The sequence below is a fragment of the Pelmatolapia mariae genome, linkage group LG22 (genome assembly GCF_036321145.2).
Source record: "Pelmatolapia mariae isolate MD_Pm_ZW linkage group LG22, Pm_UMD_F_2, whole genome shotgun sequence".
Lineage (NCBI taxonomy): Eukaryota > Metazoa > Chordata > Actinopteri > Cichliformes > Cichlidae > Pelmatolapia > Pelmatolapia mariae.
This window is the reverse complement of record NC_086245.2, coordinates 12,536,224-12,549,373: the sequence shown is the minus strand read 5'-3', so window position 1 is coordinate 12,549,373 and position 13,150 is coordinate 12,536,224. Positions and strand designations below refer to the sequence as shown.

The 13,150-nt window shown below is 38.9% G+C and overlaps 1 protein-coding gene across 1 annotated transcript; it reads right to left on the bottom strand.

Moving 5' to 3' along the window:
* Nucleotides 1-933: 933 nt before the first annotated feature.
* On the bottom strand, nucleotides 934-12,600 carry LOC135933735 (sialidase-1-like). The gene is made up of 6 exons (XM_065471876.1): nucleotides 12,354-12,600; nucleotides 9,527-9,716; nucleotides 8,898-9,160; nucleotides 5,981-6,163; nucleotides 2,978-3,197; nucleotides 934-2,185 (listed from the first exon to the last, which is right to left on the bottom strand). The coding sequence occupies exons 1-6, from the start codon at nucleotides 12,438-12,440 to the stop codon at nucleotides 1,965-1,967; spliced, it is 1,164 nt and encodes a 387-aa protein (XP_065327948.1). The 5' UTR covers nucleotides 12,441-12,600; the 3' UTR covers nucleotides 934-1,964.
* Between the last annotated feature and the right edge of the window lie 550 nt (nucleotides 12,601-13,150).

Here is a 13,150-nt window from a genome sequence, read left to right as displayed (position 1 = left end):
CAGGAGAGGGTTATAACGACAAGTACGTCAAATTTTGATCCACCATGCAATGCAATTTGGAAAGCCTGTCATTGGCAACAGCTTCTTTTCAGCATGGCAGTGATCCCAAAGACGCTGTCAATGAAGTAAAAGCATGCCTGGATAGAAAAACACACAATGGAGCACTTATCGGTCATGGATTGACCTCAACATTATTGATCATCTTGACAGAGAATACAATAAAAGACAGGCACTGACCTTCGAGAAGACTGGAAAGCCATTCCTGAAGACTACTTAAAGAAATGAGAAGAAATGAGGACTGGCTCCAGACTTTTGGTCGTACTATAGATGGATAGATAATTTGCAGTGTGAAATTCCGGTCATGCCTATGGAGCCACTTATTTTTTTAAAACAAAAACATAAGATTGCCAGTAAAAGTCTACAGTTGATTACTTAGATGAGACTGAGATGTCTTTTTTTGGTAAGTTTTATAAAATGTTATGATTTAATTTTCCAAATATGCACTAATTTGCATGAATATTAACTATAAGTGTATGAAATAAAGACCTATATGTGTATTTGAGCTTACTTTTTCCAAGCATTAACAAAAACATGTAAGAAAAACTGATGTTGGCATGACATTTGCAACATATTTTTTCACCTTATGACTCAATTCTGACTTTCAAAAGGTGATTCATAATTAATCTATTTTTTAACACTACATTCTATTAAAATGCAAAATATGTTAATCTGTTGATATGCCTAACAGCTGATCATTAAATATATTTTCATACTCATATCTCAACTAAATGTTCTTTCTTTTGGAAAACTCAGCACACTGATTTTCATTCTAATGTAAAGTAAGTTTCAAAATAAAAGCAGTAAATATTTTACAACTTAAAAATGAGTTTTTTCCCTTATATTAGAACCATAATTTATGAAGTTGTATCAGAAAGACATATGGAGAAAACATGAAGTGACATTTTTTGCCTTCAACTGTGGTTTAAATCAGTCCCTCCCTTTTATTTTCATTTCAGACATAAAAAGTGTGTTTTCCACAATCAAATCCATAAAAACAAGGACAATGTGACAAGAAGGAAAATCCATTACAGCACAGATTCATTTACCTGCCAAGCATCTACAGACAAAAGACATTTGGTCATAATCTGACATTTAAAATGCACAAATAAAATAACTCAGCTTCCGCTCCATAAATACAAACAAAGACATTTTGGGTTACATTAGGCACCTTTTCATTCACACATTCTTCCACACATGTATATGAAACAATTATTTAAACCTCAAAGAGGCAATTAAAAGTGAAAATATATATCTTTTAAAAAAGGTTTTGCTTTTTTAGGCCATTATTTTACACAATAAGTTTTCTAAAGGTAGAAATGATTTCAATCAGCATGAATTCACAGCAAACTTTATGATAGTAAAAGAAAAAACTGTTGCATCTATAGTGGTTCAAAAGTAATTTTCACTTTCACACACTCAAACATTAGTTTTTTTTCTGTCCCAAAAGAATTAGGTTTACAAAATACTTAACAATCAGCTTTTTGTAAACTATGTACCTCGTCTGTAAAACAATCTTCAGTATTTCCTGCTTTGACGTATTTCTCTGCCTGAATTTTGCAGCTGTGCAGTTACTTGGCAAATCAAATTAAAGGGTTACCAACATGTGATTTAAACCACCTTTGAAAACTGTAAAAGACAGAAGGATTAAATGAGCGAAAAATCATTTTTGATGGCGTAATCACAAAATGTGTGCGTGCAGATTCTTCTTTCTCCATTTTCGTGATATTCTAGCATGAGTCTGTTTATCTTCCTGAGAAAGGTGATGGATTTAAAAAAAAAACTCTTCCGGTTTTCTTTTTTCCCTTAAGTGTTTAAATCTGAGAGACAAAACAGATAAATTATTTATGTCTAGTTTGCACCATAGTTCATGTCTGACTTTGCTCGACCTACGTCCTCGTGTGCTCTTAACGACCACCATACAGGTGGATCTTGGTGAACGAGACGGTCTCGAAATAGTCTTTCTGGCCCTTCTCGTAGATGACAAAGATGTACTTGCGGTCTTCTACAGAGCCGCTGTCCAGTGATGTCATACTGGAGTAGCCGCTCGGTCCCGCCCATATCTGGACAGCTTTGTTCTCCCAAGACGTGCCGTTTGTCAGCGACCATTTCAGGGTTAGATTCACTCCTGAGGGAGATAAAGCACTCAACTTAATCAGGATCATTTCAACCTGGGTTTTTTCTCATCAGTGAGACTCTGTGTTTTGTGCTGGTTAAGCAGTTTCCACCTGTACTGCAAAGATTCAGGGAAACAAGGTCAATCTATCTGATTACAGCGTTGCATCATGGTATCATTTTCTGCCAGAAAGTTTGCCTCAAACTGGCCTGCATGGATCACTACGTAGCATCAGATTTCTGTGTTTATTTTCACTTCAAACTGAAACCGAAATAAGGTGAAAGTCACTTTATGAAGCACTTTATGAAACTTCACTTTATGAAGCTTTACTGAGCTTGTACTTTAGCTCATATGTGAATACAGTTCATAAAAAAGTGGAAAGTTGCCATGATTTATAGAGCTACAGTAAAAACAAACCAGATAATTTAGGGGAGCTGAAATAAACTTAATTATCATTGGATTCCATAAGAATATAAAGTAGTTATTGTGCCGTAAAGGAAAACACTAAACGTGGCCAAAGTAACCAAATATTAAATTAAATTTATTAGTAAATACTAAATTTACTCAGGAACTAACTGGGTGGACAGTTTTCGGGGAACAGGACATGAATATTTAATAATTATAACTAATGCAACTGATATGAGCCAAGAGTAGAAACGAGAGCAGAGATCACCATGTTTCATATTAGCATTTCTCACTAGAACGGCATCCAGAATACATAAAGAGTAACATTCTTAATACACAAAACTAATTTTTTGCTAGTCTTATACAGAGATGAAAAAGCTTAGTGCTCGTGTTTCTTACTCTTTTGCTCATTGGAGGGGTTGGTGAAGTAGATCACGCCCTCTTTTTGCAGAGCTCCGGCTGCCACTACAGGATCCACCAGTGCCTCGTCAAAAATCAGGCCTTCTAAGGGCAGGGTCAGCCCTCCATCATAGCTGTGCACCACAATGCGGCACCGGCAGTGGTAGTTGTTCTGGTTCCGGACATTTATGGCAATGGTCCCATCAGTCAACTCAATTGGCTGCAGAAGGACAGACGGAGAAATAAGTGTATTAAAGGTGACTGATTATAATTATGATTGTAAAACGGATGCCTTCATATAACTGCACTGAATAAAATAAATGGGAGAATCTACACTGAAGTTAAAGACAAAAACAACAACTTTCTGTCCACTAGAGGGCAGAACCACACTTCACAACAGTGCACTCTGAGCATTCACGCTTCTTAATGTCACTAAATAAACTAATGCTAACTCCCCTTTAACTTAATAACCACCAAACTTTCTTTTTGCTGCTACAAGTGTGACTTTTTCCCAAGAACCACTTGCTAATTTTCTGTAGTGCAAGCAAAACAAAGTCATTTTAAAACTCCACATAAACATTTCCAAAGACTAAAAGAAAAACAAGAGAGAAGTTGCTGTTTAACGTAGGTCTATCAGAAGATTCAAATCATTAGTTACACTCAAGAACAAGAAGACCAAATTATACTTTTCCATAAAAACAACTAATAGAGCCTCCACAGGTTTGGAATATATTGGTTTGAAGAAATTAAACCAAGATTAACTGATACCAGAATGATGGGAAGATACAGAATGGAGAAAGAAAGGAACTGTTCATGATCCAAAGCAAACCACATCATGTGTCAAACATGATGGAAACAATGTTATGACATGGAAATTTACCGCTGCCAATGAAACAGAGTCACCAGTGTTTATTGATGATGTGACTGCTGACAGAAGCAAACTGCAAACCACACTCAAGAATTTCACAAGAAACTGGATTTCCCTCATAGGCCAAGCGAGTCACCTGATCCAACCCAACACAGCACGCGTTTCAGTTATTAAATAGAAAAGTGAATGTAGAAAGAGCCTCAAACAAGCTGCAAGGAAGGAAACCATCTGCAGTAAAGGCCTGACAGAGCATATTAAAGGAGGAAATGCAACATTCGGTGATGTCCTTGACTTCAAGGAGTCATTATTAAAAGCATTAAAAACAATCCTTATGTTAATTTTTCCTATCGTGTTTGAGCGTCTGAAATGGGGGACTGTGCATAAAAAGGGCCATAATTTATAAACAGTTAATCGTTTTGTAATCGTGAATTAAGCTAAAAATCTGCACTTTTAAATCCATTGTAGTAGTGTAGTGAAACTCTGGTATTATTTATCCTGTACCACTTTATTTATAAAGCAAGTAAGTGAAGGAGATCACCTGATGTGTGATGATAAATCCTTCCACAATTCTGGAGCTGAGAAAGCTCTATCACCTCAGAGTTTGCATTACGTCTTTGGAACGAGTAAAAGCACGTGGCCTTCTGACCTGACCTGCTGACCTGTACACAAACATGTGCTAGAGCAGGTATGAAAACAGCACTGTGCTAAAGTATGCAGATGACTCTGTTATTGTTAGTCAGCTGCAGGAGGCCAGCCTCATGATTTTGTTAAATAGATGTTAATCATTGAGTGGTCTGATTTTAGGAAATGTGCTCACACACAACAGGTCACAGCTATAAAGGGCCAGGTGGTGTCACGTCTTGAGTCTGATAAACATCTTGGAACCATTATTGATTCAAAACTGAACTTTGAGGCAAACAAACTGTGAAGCTGTGAGCACAGAAGGCACCAACAACTGTCCTGCTTGAGGAAACGTTCTTACTTCCACAAAACCACGATGACTTTATCCCGCTTTCACCAAGTCTGTTTTGTCCTTTTCCTTGGTGGTCTGGATATTTATGTGTAAAAAACAGAAGCTCACTCAGGCACAATGTTAAATTACAGGCTGACTGGTGAGCCACAGCTGAACCCAGCTTCTCTGTATGTCAGACAGTTACAGCGGTTGGCTAGTTAACTTTCACTTGATGACTCACAGCCGTTGCATAGCGAGTTTCAATCTACTAAGGATACAAACAGAGTAATCTACAGCTGAATCATGTTTGATCACCACTGTTATGTTTATATAAATGATATGCAAATACAGGATAGGGAATGTGAAAATGTGAAACATTTGCTGATGTTATGGCTGTTTGTTGGTTTCTTTAATGGGAATTTTAAGTCTGATTATTTTGCTCAGGTATGTAGATTTGAGGATTGGTGTAAATCTTGTTATTTGCTGATTAATACTGACAAAGGGAAACAGCTTGTCTTGAATTACACAGGCTCAAAAAACAGGTTTTTCCACTTTCTGGTCAGTCTGTGGAAGTCAGTAAAAGCTTCAAGCATCTGAGAACACGTTACTGACGACAAGATGACAAGATTTATGGAAAGTATGATTTATGGAAAATATGGAAAAGATGTCATCGACAAGAAAGCTAGTCAGAGATTATTTTTTTTATTAGGCAGTTAAGAAGTTTTGGCGTTAACAAAAACATTTTTATTTTTTGGTGTATGTCAGCATCAATATCTCCATCTGGGATGGTAACCTGAGTGTGGCAGATAGAAACAAACTGGGCAGCATTGTCAGAACTCCTGTTGGTTAACAACCAACCTCATTAGATAATCTGTATCACACTGGCGTCTTAAAAACGCCCATTCTGTTGTTGCTGTCTGAGAACGTCCTCTTTATTCTGATGCCACTAGGTAGAAAAAAGGGCGTTTTTTCTACTGGTAATTATTGTATGAATAATTATAATTATTTTTATTACGGATTGATTATGAATTGATCTGCAGCGTGGTGAACCAAAGACAATTTTCCGCTAATGTCGACAATAAAGTTAATTTAATTGTGGAAATGACAAAAAACTGTGTAACTGTTCAAATACTAATGGCTCTAACTGTAAACTCTAACTGACGGACGGCACCAGCAAACATACCTGGCACTCATCAGGGTTGAAGTCCTGCGCTTTCTTCTTCTGGTTGTAGGGGATGCTTTTCAGCGCCGCACCGTTGTACCAGGTTTGTCCGTGGTCGTCGCTCAGGATGCAGAAAACACCGTCGCCCTCCAGCGTCCCGTGACCGCAAACCACCAACCTCCCCTTTGCGGGATTGAAGCGCTTCTATAGTCCAAAAGACACAAACAAAAAACAGTTCAGGGATGCAGCTGTTGGTTATCATCATTTAGTATTTTTTTTAATGTTTAAACACGGTTGGTGAGCTGAGAAGTCAGAGAGAAAACAAAGAGAAGAGGAATTTAATGAGTGAGCTGTGTGCAAATAATTTTTTTTTTACAGATACTGTTTCCTGTCATGATTAAAAAGGTGTAATATCCATAAACATAACAGCTCTTAAAGACTGATATAGACTGTGGAGAGAAACAAGCAGCTGATCAGAACGATTCTGTAACTGCAGACATTACAGTCTGGATTAAATGCATTCAAAGCGGAAAATAAAGCTCTGCATCTGGTTAATTTCAATTGAATAAAGTCCATATTAGAAAGGCAAGTATAAATATAGCTCACACAAAAACAAAGAGGTTCATTTACTGAATATCAGTGCTGTTACACTTGCAGTGCTTTACATTATGCTCCTACTTTTTCTTTTATAAACCAGCTTTCATATTCCTGTGTGTGAGCACCTCTATGCAAGCAGAGGTTTGGGCAGTTTGCTTGTCTGGAGCATTCACGTGTGTGTTAACACCAGCGATGATCTCAGAGGAGCAACTGCTGCTGCCCATCAGTCTGGGTTTCCAAACAATTTGAAGTTGATTCAAAAGTGGAAAACATTCAGGACAGCTGCTGATCTTCCCAGGACTGGACGTCCCAGCGAATTCACCCCAAGGTCAGATGGTTAAATGCTGGGAGAAGCTGGAAAAAATCCCTGAGAGCTACATCTCAGACTCAGCAGGCCTCAGCTAGCAAATTAAATGTTACAGTTAATGTTCATTTAGAAAAAGACTGAACAAGCACAGCTTGTTTGGAAGGGTTGCAAGGAGAAAGCCTGTCTTCTCTAAAAAGAACATGGCAGCACGGCTTAGGTTTGCGGAGTCGCGCTGCTCAAATCACAAGACTCCTGGAACAATGTCCTTTGGACAGACGAGGCCAAACCGGAGCTGTTTGTTCATCGTGCACAGCACCACCTGACAACCAAACACAGCATATCAGCACAAACACCTCATACCAGCTGTTAGGCACGGCGCTGGAGCACCCAGCCACAGGACCTGAGCACCTTACAGTCATTGAGTCATAAAGTCAAACAGTGGTGCTACGAGCTACTGAATCACAGAGTGTACTTAGTTTTTCACATGACTGTAGCTCATAATAAAAAATAAAAAAAATGAATCTGCATGTTCTAGGGAAGGCAACAACATCATAAGAAGCAGATTTTATAGTTTATAGTTCACCTCGCACTTAACATAATGTTTCAGTGAAGTTTCAAAACATATCAGCAGGTTACGGCATTAATTGGGATTCTATTATCTATTTTTATTTCATAAAAGGTAGACCAGTGTATCCTCTGCTTAACAAAATAATACTTCAGCACTTCCAGCTCGCTTCACTTACACAGTTAGGACCCTTTCATCATCGACAGCCTTACTCTGACCTCTCAGAGGCATGCAAGGGAAAAAAGTGACATTGCAACTGAACATTTTTTTATACTTGTCATTGTTCTGGAAACCCCATTATAGTTTTAGGGAGCATTCATGGTTACGAATTTATGCTACACGTTCGGGTTTCACACTTAGGATCCCAAATGCTCAGCCACTGAGATGATCCGTAGTATATTTAGACATTTAGTAAAGACACAAACATCCCAACATGTACACTTTGTCTGCCACTGATGCCTTTCTTATTTATGTCTGATTTAAGTATTGCTTCCCTGTTTAGAATTAAAGAAAGTATTTAAGGAAGTCATGTCAGTGTGAGGTATTTTGATTACAATTACAGTTAACTGAAAAATACTCAAGTACAATCGTTAGACCACAACTAAGACATACTGTGCATCAAATGCAACAACAGGAAGCTCCGTTTGCATCTGATTCTGAGTCCATTTTAATAAACTAACACTCCATGAGAGGTTTATATACTTTCAGCTGCTACCCCTGACCACTTTTTGTCTGAACTGAAACAAGAACAAAGCCAGGTGTCGTTTCTCTAATCTGGACAGAATAATAAAAGAGACAGCAATCACAAACGAGTGCAATCCACCGTAATCCTTTATCTTCCGAGCTCATGACTTTTTTTTCCTTTTTATTAAAGCTGGCCTGTTTTTATGACAGCTGCACATTGCAAAACTCTGATGTCAAACTCAAACCAGTGCAGCTTTTGTACCCAAGTCACATGAAAGCCTTTTGTCTCCTCTGCAGTGTTCAGACTTTGAGATGATAAAGCTGGTCAAGGCAAATACAGAAAACTGATAGGGAGTCAGATTGATAAAGAATGTAGTCTAAGTAGAATCAATAAAAGGCTTGTGGCTTCTAATGCATGAACACACAATCACTCTTTTTGCTAAGCATCAAAAGAATATTCTTACTGCTAATTTAATGCAAATTAGTTTTTGCACATTACACCTAAACCTCTTCAGAGCATAATTACAGAGGTGGAAAACAGATGCATGAAGCAAGATTTCAGAAAAAAGGAACCAAATTTACATTATAGCCACAGAGAAATCTACCTGGAAAATCTCACTTTAACATCTTGAATCGTGACTCTGTGATGGGAATGACTGAGCACCCTGGAGCTCATGATCACAATAAAAATAAATCCAGCTTAAAGGTCGTTTCACTTACATTTTAGCTCATTTTACAGCTTGAAAAGTTCTCTCACTTCAGTGTCACATCTCTTGTTCTCTCACCTGGAGGCCGAGGCCCGGCCCGGGAGCGAAGTTCTTCACGCCGAGCGTAACCGAGAGGTTTCTGGGCGGGGTCCAGCTGAGGCCGTCATCCCGGCTCTCCACCATCATGATGCTGGCCGGGCTACAGTGGTAGAGGTGGAAGCACACTGAGTAGATCAGAATCACTGAGCCCACTTCCTCGTCCACCACAACAGAGCCCAGGTTTATGCCATCCGGCGCCAGCCCGTCATCGATAATAAAGGTGGTCGGGGACCAGGTGGCTCCTAGAGAGATGACAGAGGAAGAGGAGATGAAGCAGAGAAAACGTGACCTGTTTTTTGTGCTTTCGTGATTTTTACTTTTATTTCAAGGCTCAGTCAGCAGAATTTATATCATCAGTCTGTTCTGAACACTGCGTAGAACTCGTTGATCCAGTTTCAAGGTATGTTAAAAAAAATTTGGTAAATATAAATAAAACCAAACATCTACTCAAAATATCAATTATGGTTGATGCTAACGATGACATACACTCCCAGACATTCATTCAGAATCGATAAAACTCTCCTCATTTGCGCCCATGTGACTGCTGACTGTTTTCTGACACACTGTGTAAGTTTTGTGTGACTGTCTATCTGTTGCGGTGGTCTTGCCTTTGTCTGTGGAGCGCCGCAAAGCAAAGAATTTCGCTCCAATGTCAGAAGAAGAAGATTTCCTGGCTTCTGCAAACGCCAGCAGGCTTCCTTTGGGGGTGAAGGTGAGCAGCGGGATCCTGTAAGTGTTCACCTGGCCCTGGGATCCGCTCACCCACAGCAGCTGCTCCTCAAACACCAGGGGGTCGATCTGAACAGCGGGGAGAAGGGCAGGTAAAAGAGAGGGAAGAGATATCTGTGAATTATCTGTAGGCAGGAGCATCTTCAGCATGCTTCAGGTGTCATGTAACACACAAACATGTGATCACTCAAAATATGCAAGTGCTTTACCTTTATGGCTCTTTAAAATTATTTTCACTTCTAACCAGCCTCTGCCTCTGTTCTGAGGTTTTAGAGAGACTGTTGTCCTTCAGCCACTAGAAACCATTATCAAGGGTTTAAAGTGGCATCCTGGCACCTAAAATAAATGAATAATTCAACCTGATAGGTAATCTGGTACAGAATAGTCTAAATCAGTTCATTTTTCATGTGGTGCAGCCTGACAGTCCTTTCAGCTATGACTATGAAGGCAATTAAAGTCATCACATGGCCCTGTCGTGCACCAACTCCACTGAAGCAAGGAGCTTCCTCCTTCTGTTTTTTAATGTGTCAAGTAAGTTAAATTCAACATTTCAAACATCTCAACTTCTTCAAAAACACAAACTGTTTCTGTGCAGTTTGAATATTAATACATCTGTTAGCTGTTAAGGGTAGAGCTGCGGTATTTTCCAGGAGCACAAAAGTGAATGTGATGATTTCACACTGATAGACAGGTCAGGAGAAGATGAGAGATTATTTTGAAGGGTAAAGACTGTAACAGATAAACTGGAAATTTAAAGCTTACATATCACGTCCTCATGCATGCCAGATTTTTAAATCAGGCAGTGGATCTGTACAGGATGTGCAGCTGAAATTATCTGATTATTTAATATCTGAAGACTATCCTCTGATAGCTATAACATGTTATTAAAAGTGTATACGGTGTTGTATGGTTTACAGCTGCATGTTGCACTAATGCAGGTCAGCAAAGCCATAAGACAGATAGACAGCAGACATTTACGTGGGAATTATGGTTTTAAAACCTCGACTGAAGGCACAATCAGCAAACCTTTAAGTTTTTTCATAGGATTCAACATTCAACAAGTTCTGACCATGCAATAATATACTCAGCTGAAATTAGAGTTAATTTTGATAATGCATTAAAATAAATGTCCATATGCATATGACTAAGTGACACATGTTGCTTCTAGAAGGGTTTTGGTAGGAACAATCAATATGAATGTAAGCCTTTCTTTAGTAACACTTACCAAATTCCACCTTTACCCTAGCTTTAAGGTTTAAAAGCAGCAATGATGGTTCATGTAACATCAGTACTGTAGAAACTTCTTCTTCCAGGGGTCACAGCAGCTCAGCATTTCATATCTGCCTCCATCTCACCCTATCCTTAGCAACTCCCTCTGCCACACCAACCCTTTGCATGTCCTGCTTCACCTCATCTGTGAACCTGCTCTGTGGGCTCCCTCGTCGACGTCCTGGTTTGGCAGGTCTCTAAACCTGAGCTCTCCCTCTGATGTGCTCATTTCTAATCCTGGTCATTTCGAACAAAAATCTTAACATCTTCAGCTGCACCGCCTGTCTTTTTGTCAGCACATATGTCTTCAAACCATACGTCATAGCAGGTCTAGTGACAGTTTAATTCTTCTCTCCAGAGCATGCCTGCACCTCTCCAGAGTCTCTTCCACATGCTTAGTACTCTCACTACAGATCACAATGTCATCTGTAATCATAGTCCACGGAGACTCCTGCAGACTCCCAATGCATGTGAAGGTTATCCTGTCTAACGCTATGCCCATCAGTCAAAGTTACAACTCACCACTAAGACAAAAAGGCTTTTAAATATGATGGAAACTACCATAGAGAAAATGAAGCAACAGTATATTTTGAGCAACAGAGTTACTGTCTTTTTTTTTTGTGTGACTTTAAAGTGTCACACAAGAGGAAATGGTTCAAAGTGATACAGTACGTGTGTGTGTCATAACTGGCTAAAAATGGTCTGTTACCAGAGAGAGCAGCAGCTCAAATAACAGTGAAATAACAGAGAATACAGAAGTATATACAGACTATCTCATGAGGCCACAAGAACAAACTTCTTATGGTGTTTACTTAGCAAGAGAGTTGGGAAAGTTTCATTCAAATGTAATATATCTGTTTTAATCCCAGCATTGTTAACGTGTCCCACTTTGTCCCACACAAACAATCTGTTTATCCCACATTTAGTTTGTTAGTTGCAGTTTGTATTCAGCAGCAGGCTGGATCCGCGAAGAGCAATAAACCTAAGAAATGCGGGGCAATAGGCCACAAAGAAACTAAACTACTGCACAAACACAGAAAACTTCAAGTTCCCCCAACTGCCAAATCCCACTTTAACCCCTGGTTATATCCACTGTTGGGTTGCTTGCCTTTAGATTACTCTCCACCCAGAAAACAACCGCGCTAAAATGGATAAGTGATGCATGATGATTTTACTACAGTCATTGAACATCTTTGCACCGTTTTATCTCTGAAGCAGGAAATATATAATATTATTTTTCTTTTATATATTCTTATTGTTATATGGTTGCGCGTTATATGACCTGAATGAAAGTAAAGTGCGTGTTTGTAGTCCATCTTCTAAAGTTGTAGTTTCAGCACAGACATCCGCTGTCACATTATTGCTCAGAAATTCATGCCGAGCACTTAGCATGCTGTTATAAAGAGATACTAAGCAGATAATTGCGGGCTACTGTACCTGCTGAGGGCTGACGTTACAAACACAGCAAGACACCACAACAAAGAGCTGTAGCCAAAGAGCAGCGAGCCGGCTTCCTGCTGCCATGTTGGCTCTTTCTCGTAACTTCTTCTTCTTCTCCACTCCGGCAGACACAAAGAAGCGAGTGAGGAAAGAAAGTGTCGAAATAAGTCCGCAAAAACAGAAACAAAAAGAGTAGTAGGGATGAAACTCTCTCCTCTACTTCACATACCGAAAGGCCTGCCCCTGTGAGTCATATGACCCAAGGTGGGAGTCACATGACCAACGTCACTCGTTGCCTACTTCGGATTTTATGTAATTTTTAATCGTATTTAACCTGATATATTTTCTGCAGCCCTTTATTAACTATTAGAAATGTATTATTATAATTATTATTTTTTATTTTGACTATTTTGCAAATATTACTTTTCACTTAAATTGCTATATTTTATTGAGTCTACAAGAAAGTCTGTATGCAAGTGGTGTAAATATATGTATAAAATTACAAATACATAATATTACACGTGTTGTGACATTTTTAATTAATTATTAATGTAGCTGATGGATCAGCAGGACTTACATCTATACCGTCTTGGCTCAGTTTTTTCTCGGATATACATCCGGAAATACCGTCCGTACGTAAATATGTGCATCTAATTCTAATTTACTTAAGCACTAAATTATCATGTCTCTATTCACAATACAGCAGAATGGATGCACTTACTACTTTTATCCAAACTGTGGCAGAATATCATGAAAATAGCACAGACATCAGCCAATCTAAAGTGTGCTGTACA

Coding starts and splice junctions, on each gene's coding strand:
- LOC135933735 (XM_065471876.1), bottom strand. CDS start 12,440: ATGGCAGCAGGAAGCCGGCTCGCTGCTCTTTGGCTACAGCTCTTTGTT. Junction 9,717..12,353: donor GTAACGTCAGCCCTCAGCAG/GTACAGTAGCCC, acceptor CCCGCTGTTCAG/ATCGACCCCCTGGTGTTTGA. Junction 2,186..2,977: donor CCCCTCCAATGAGCAAAAGA/GTAAGAAACACG, acceptor TATCTCCCTCAG/GAGTGAATCTAACCCTGAAA.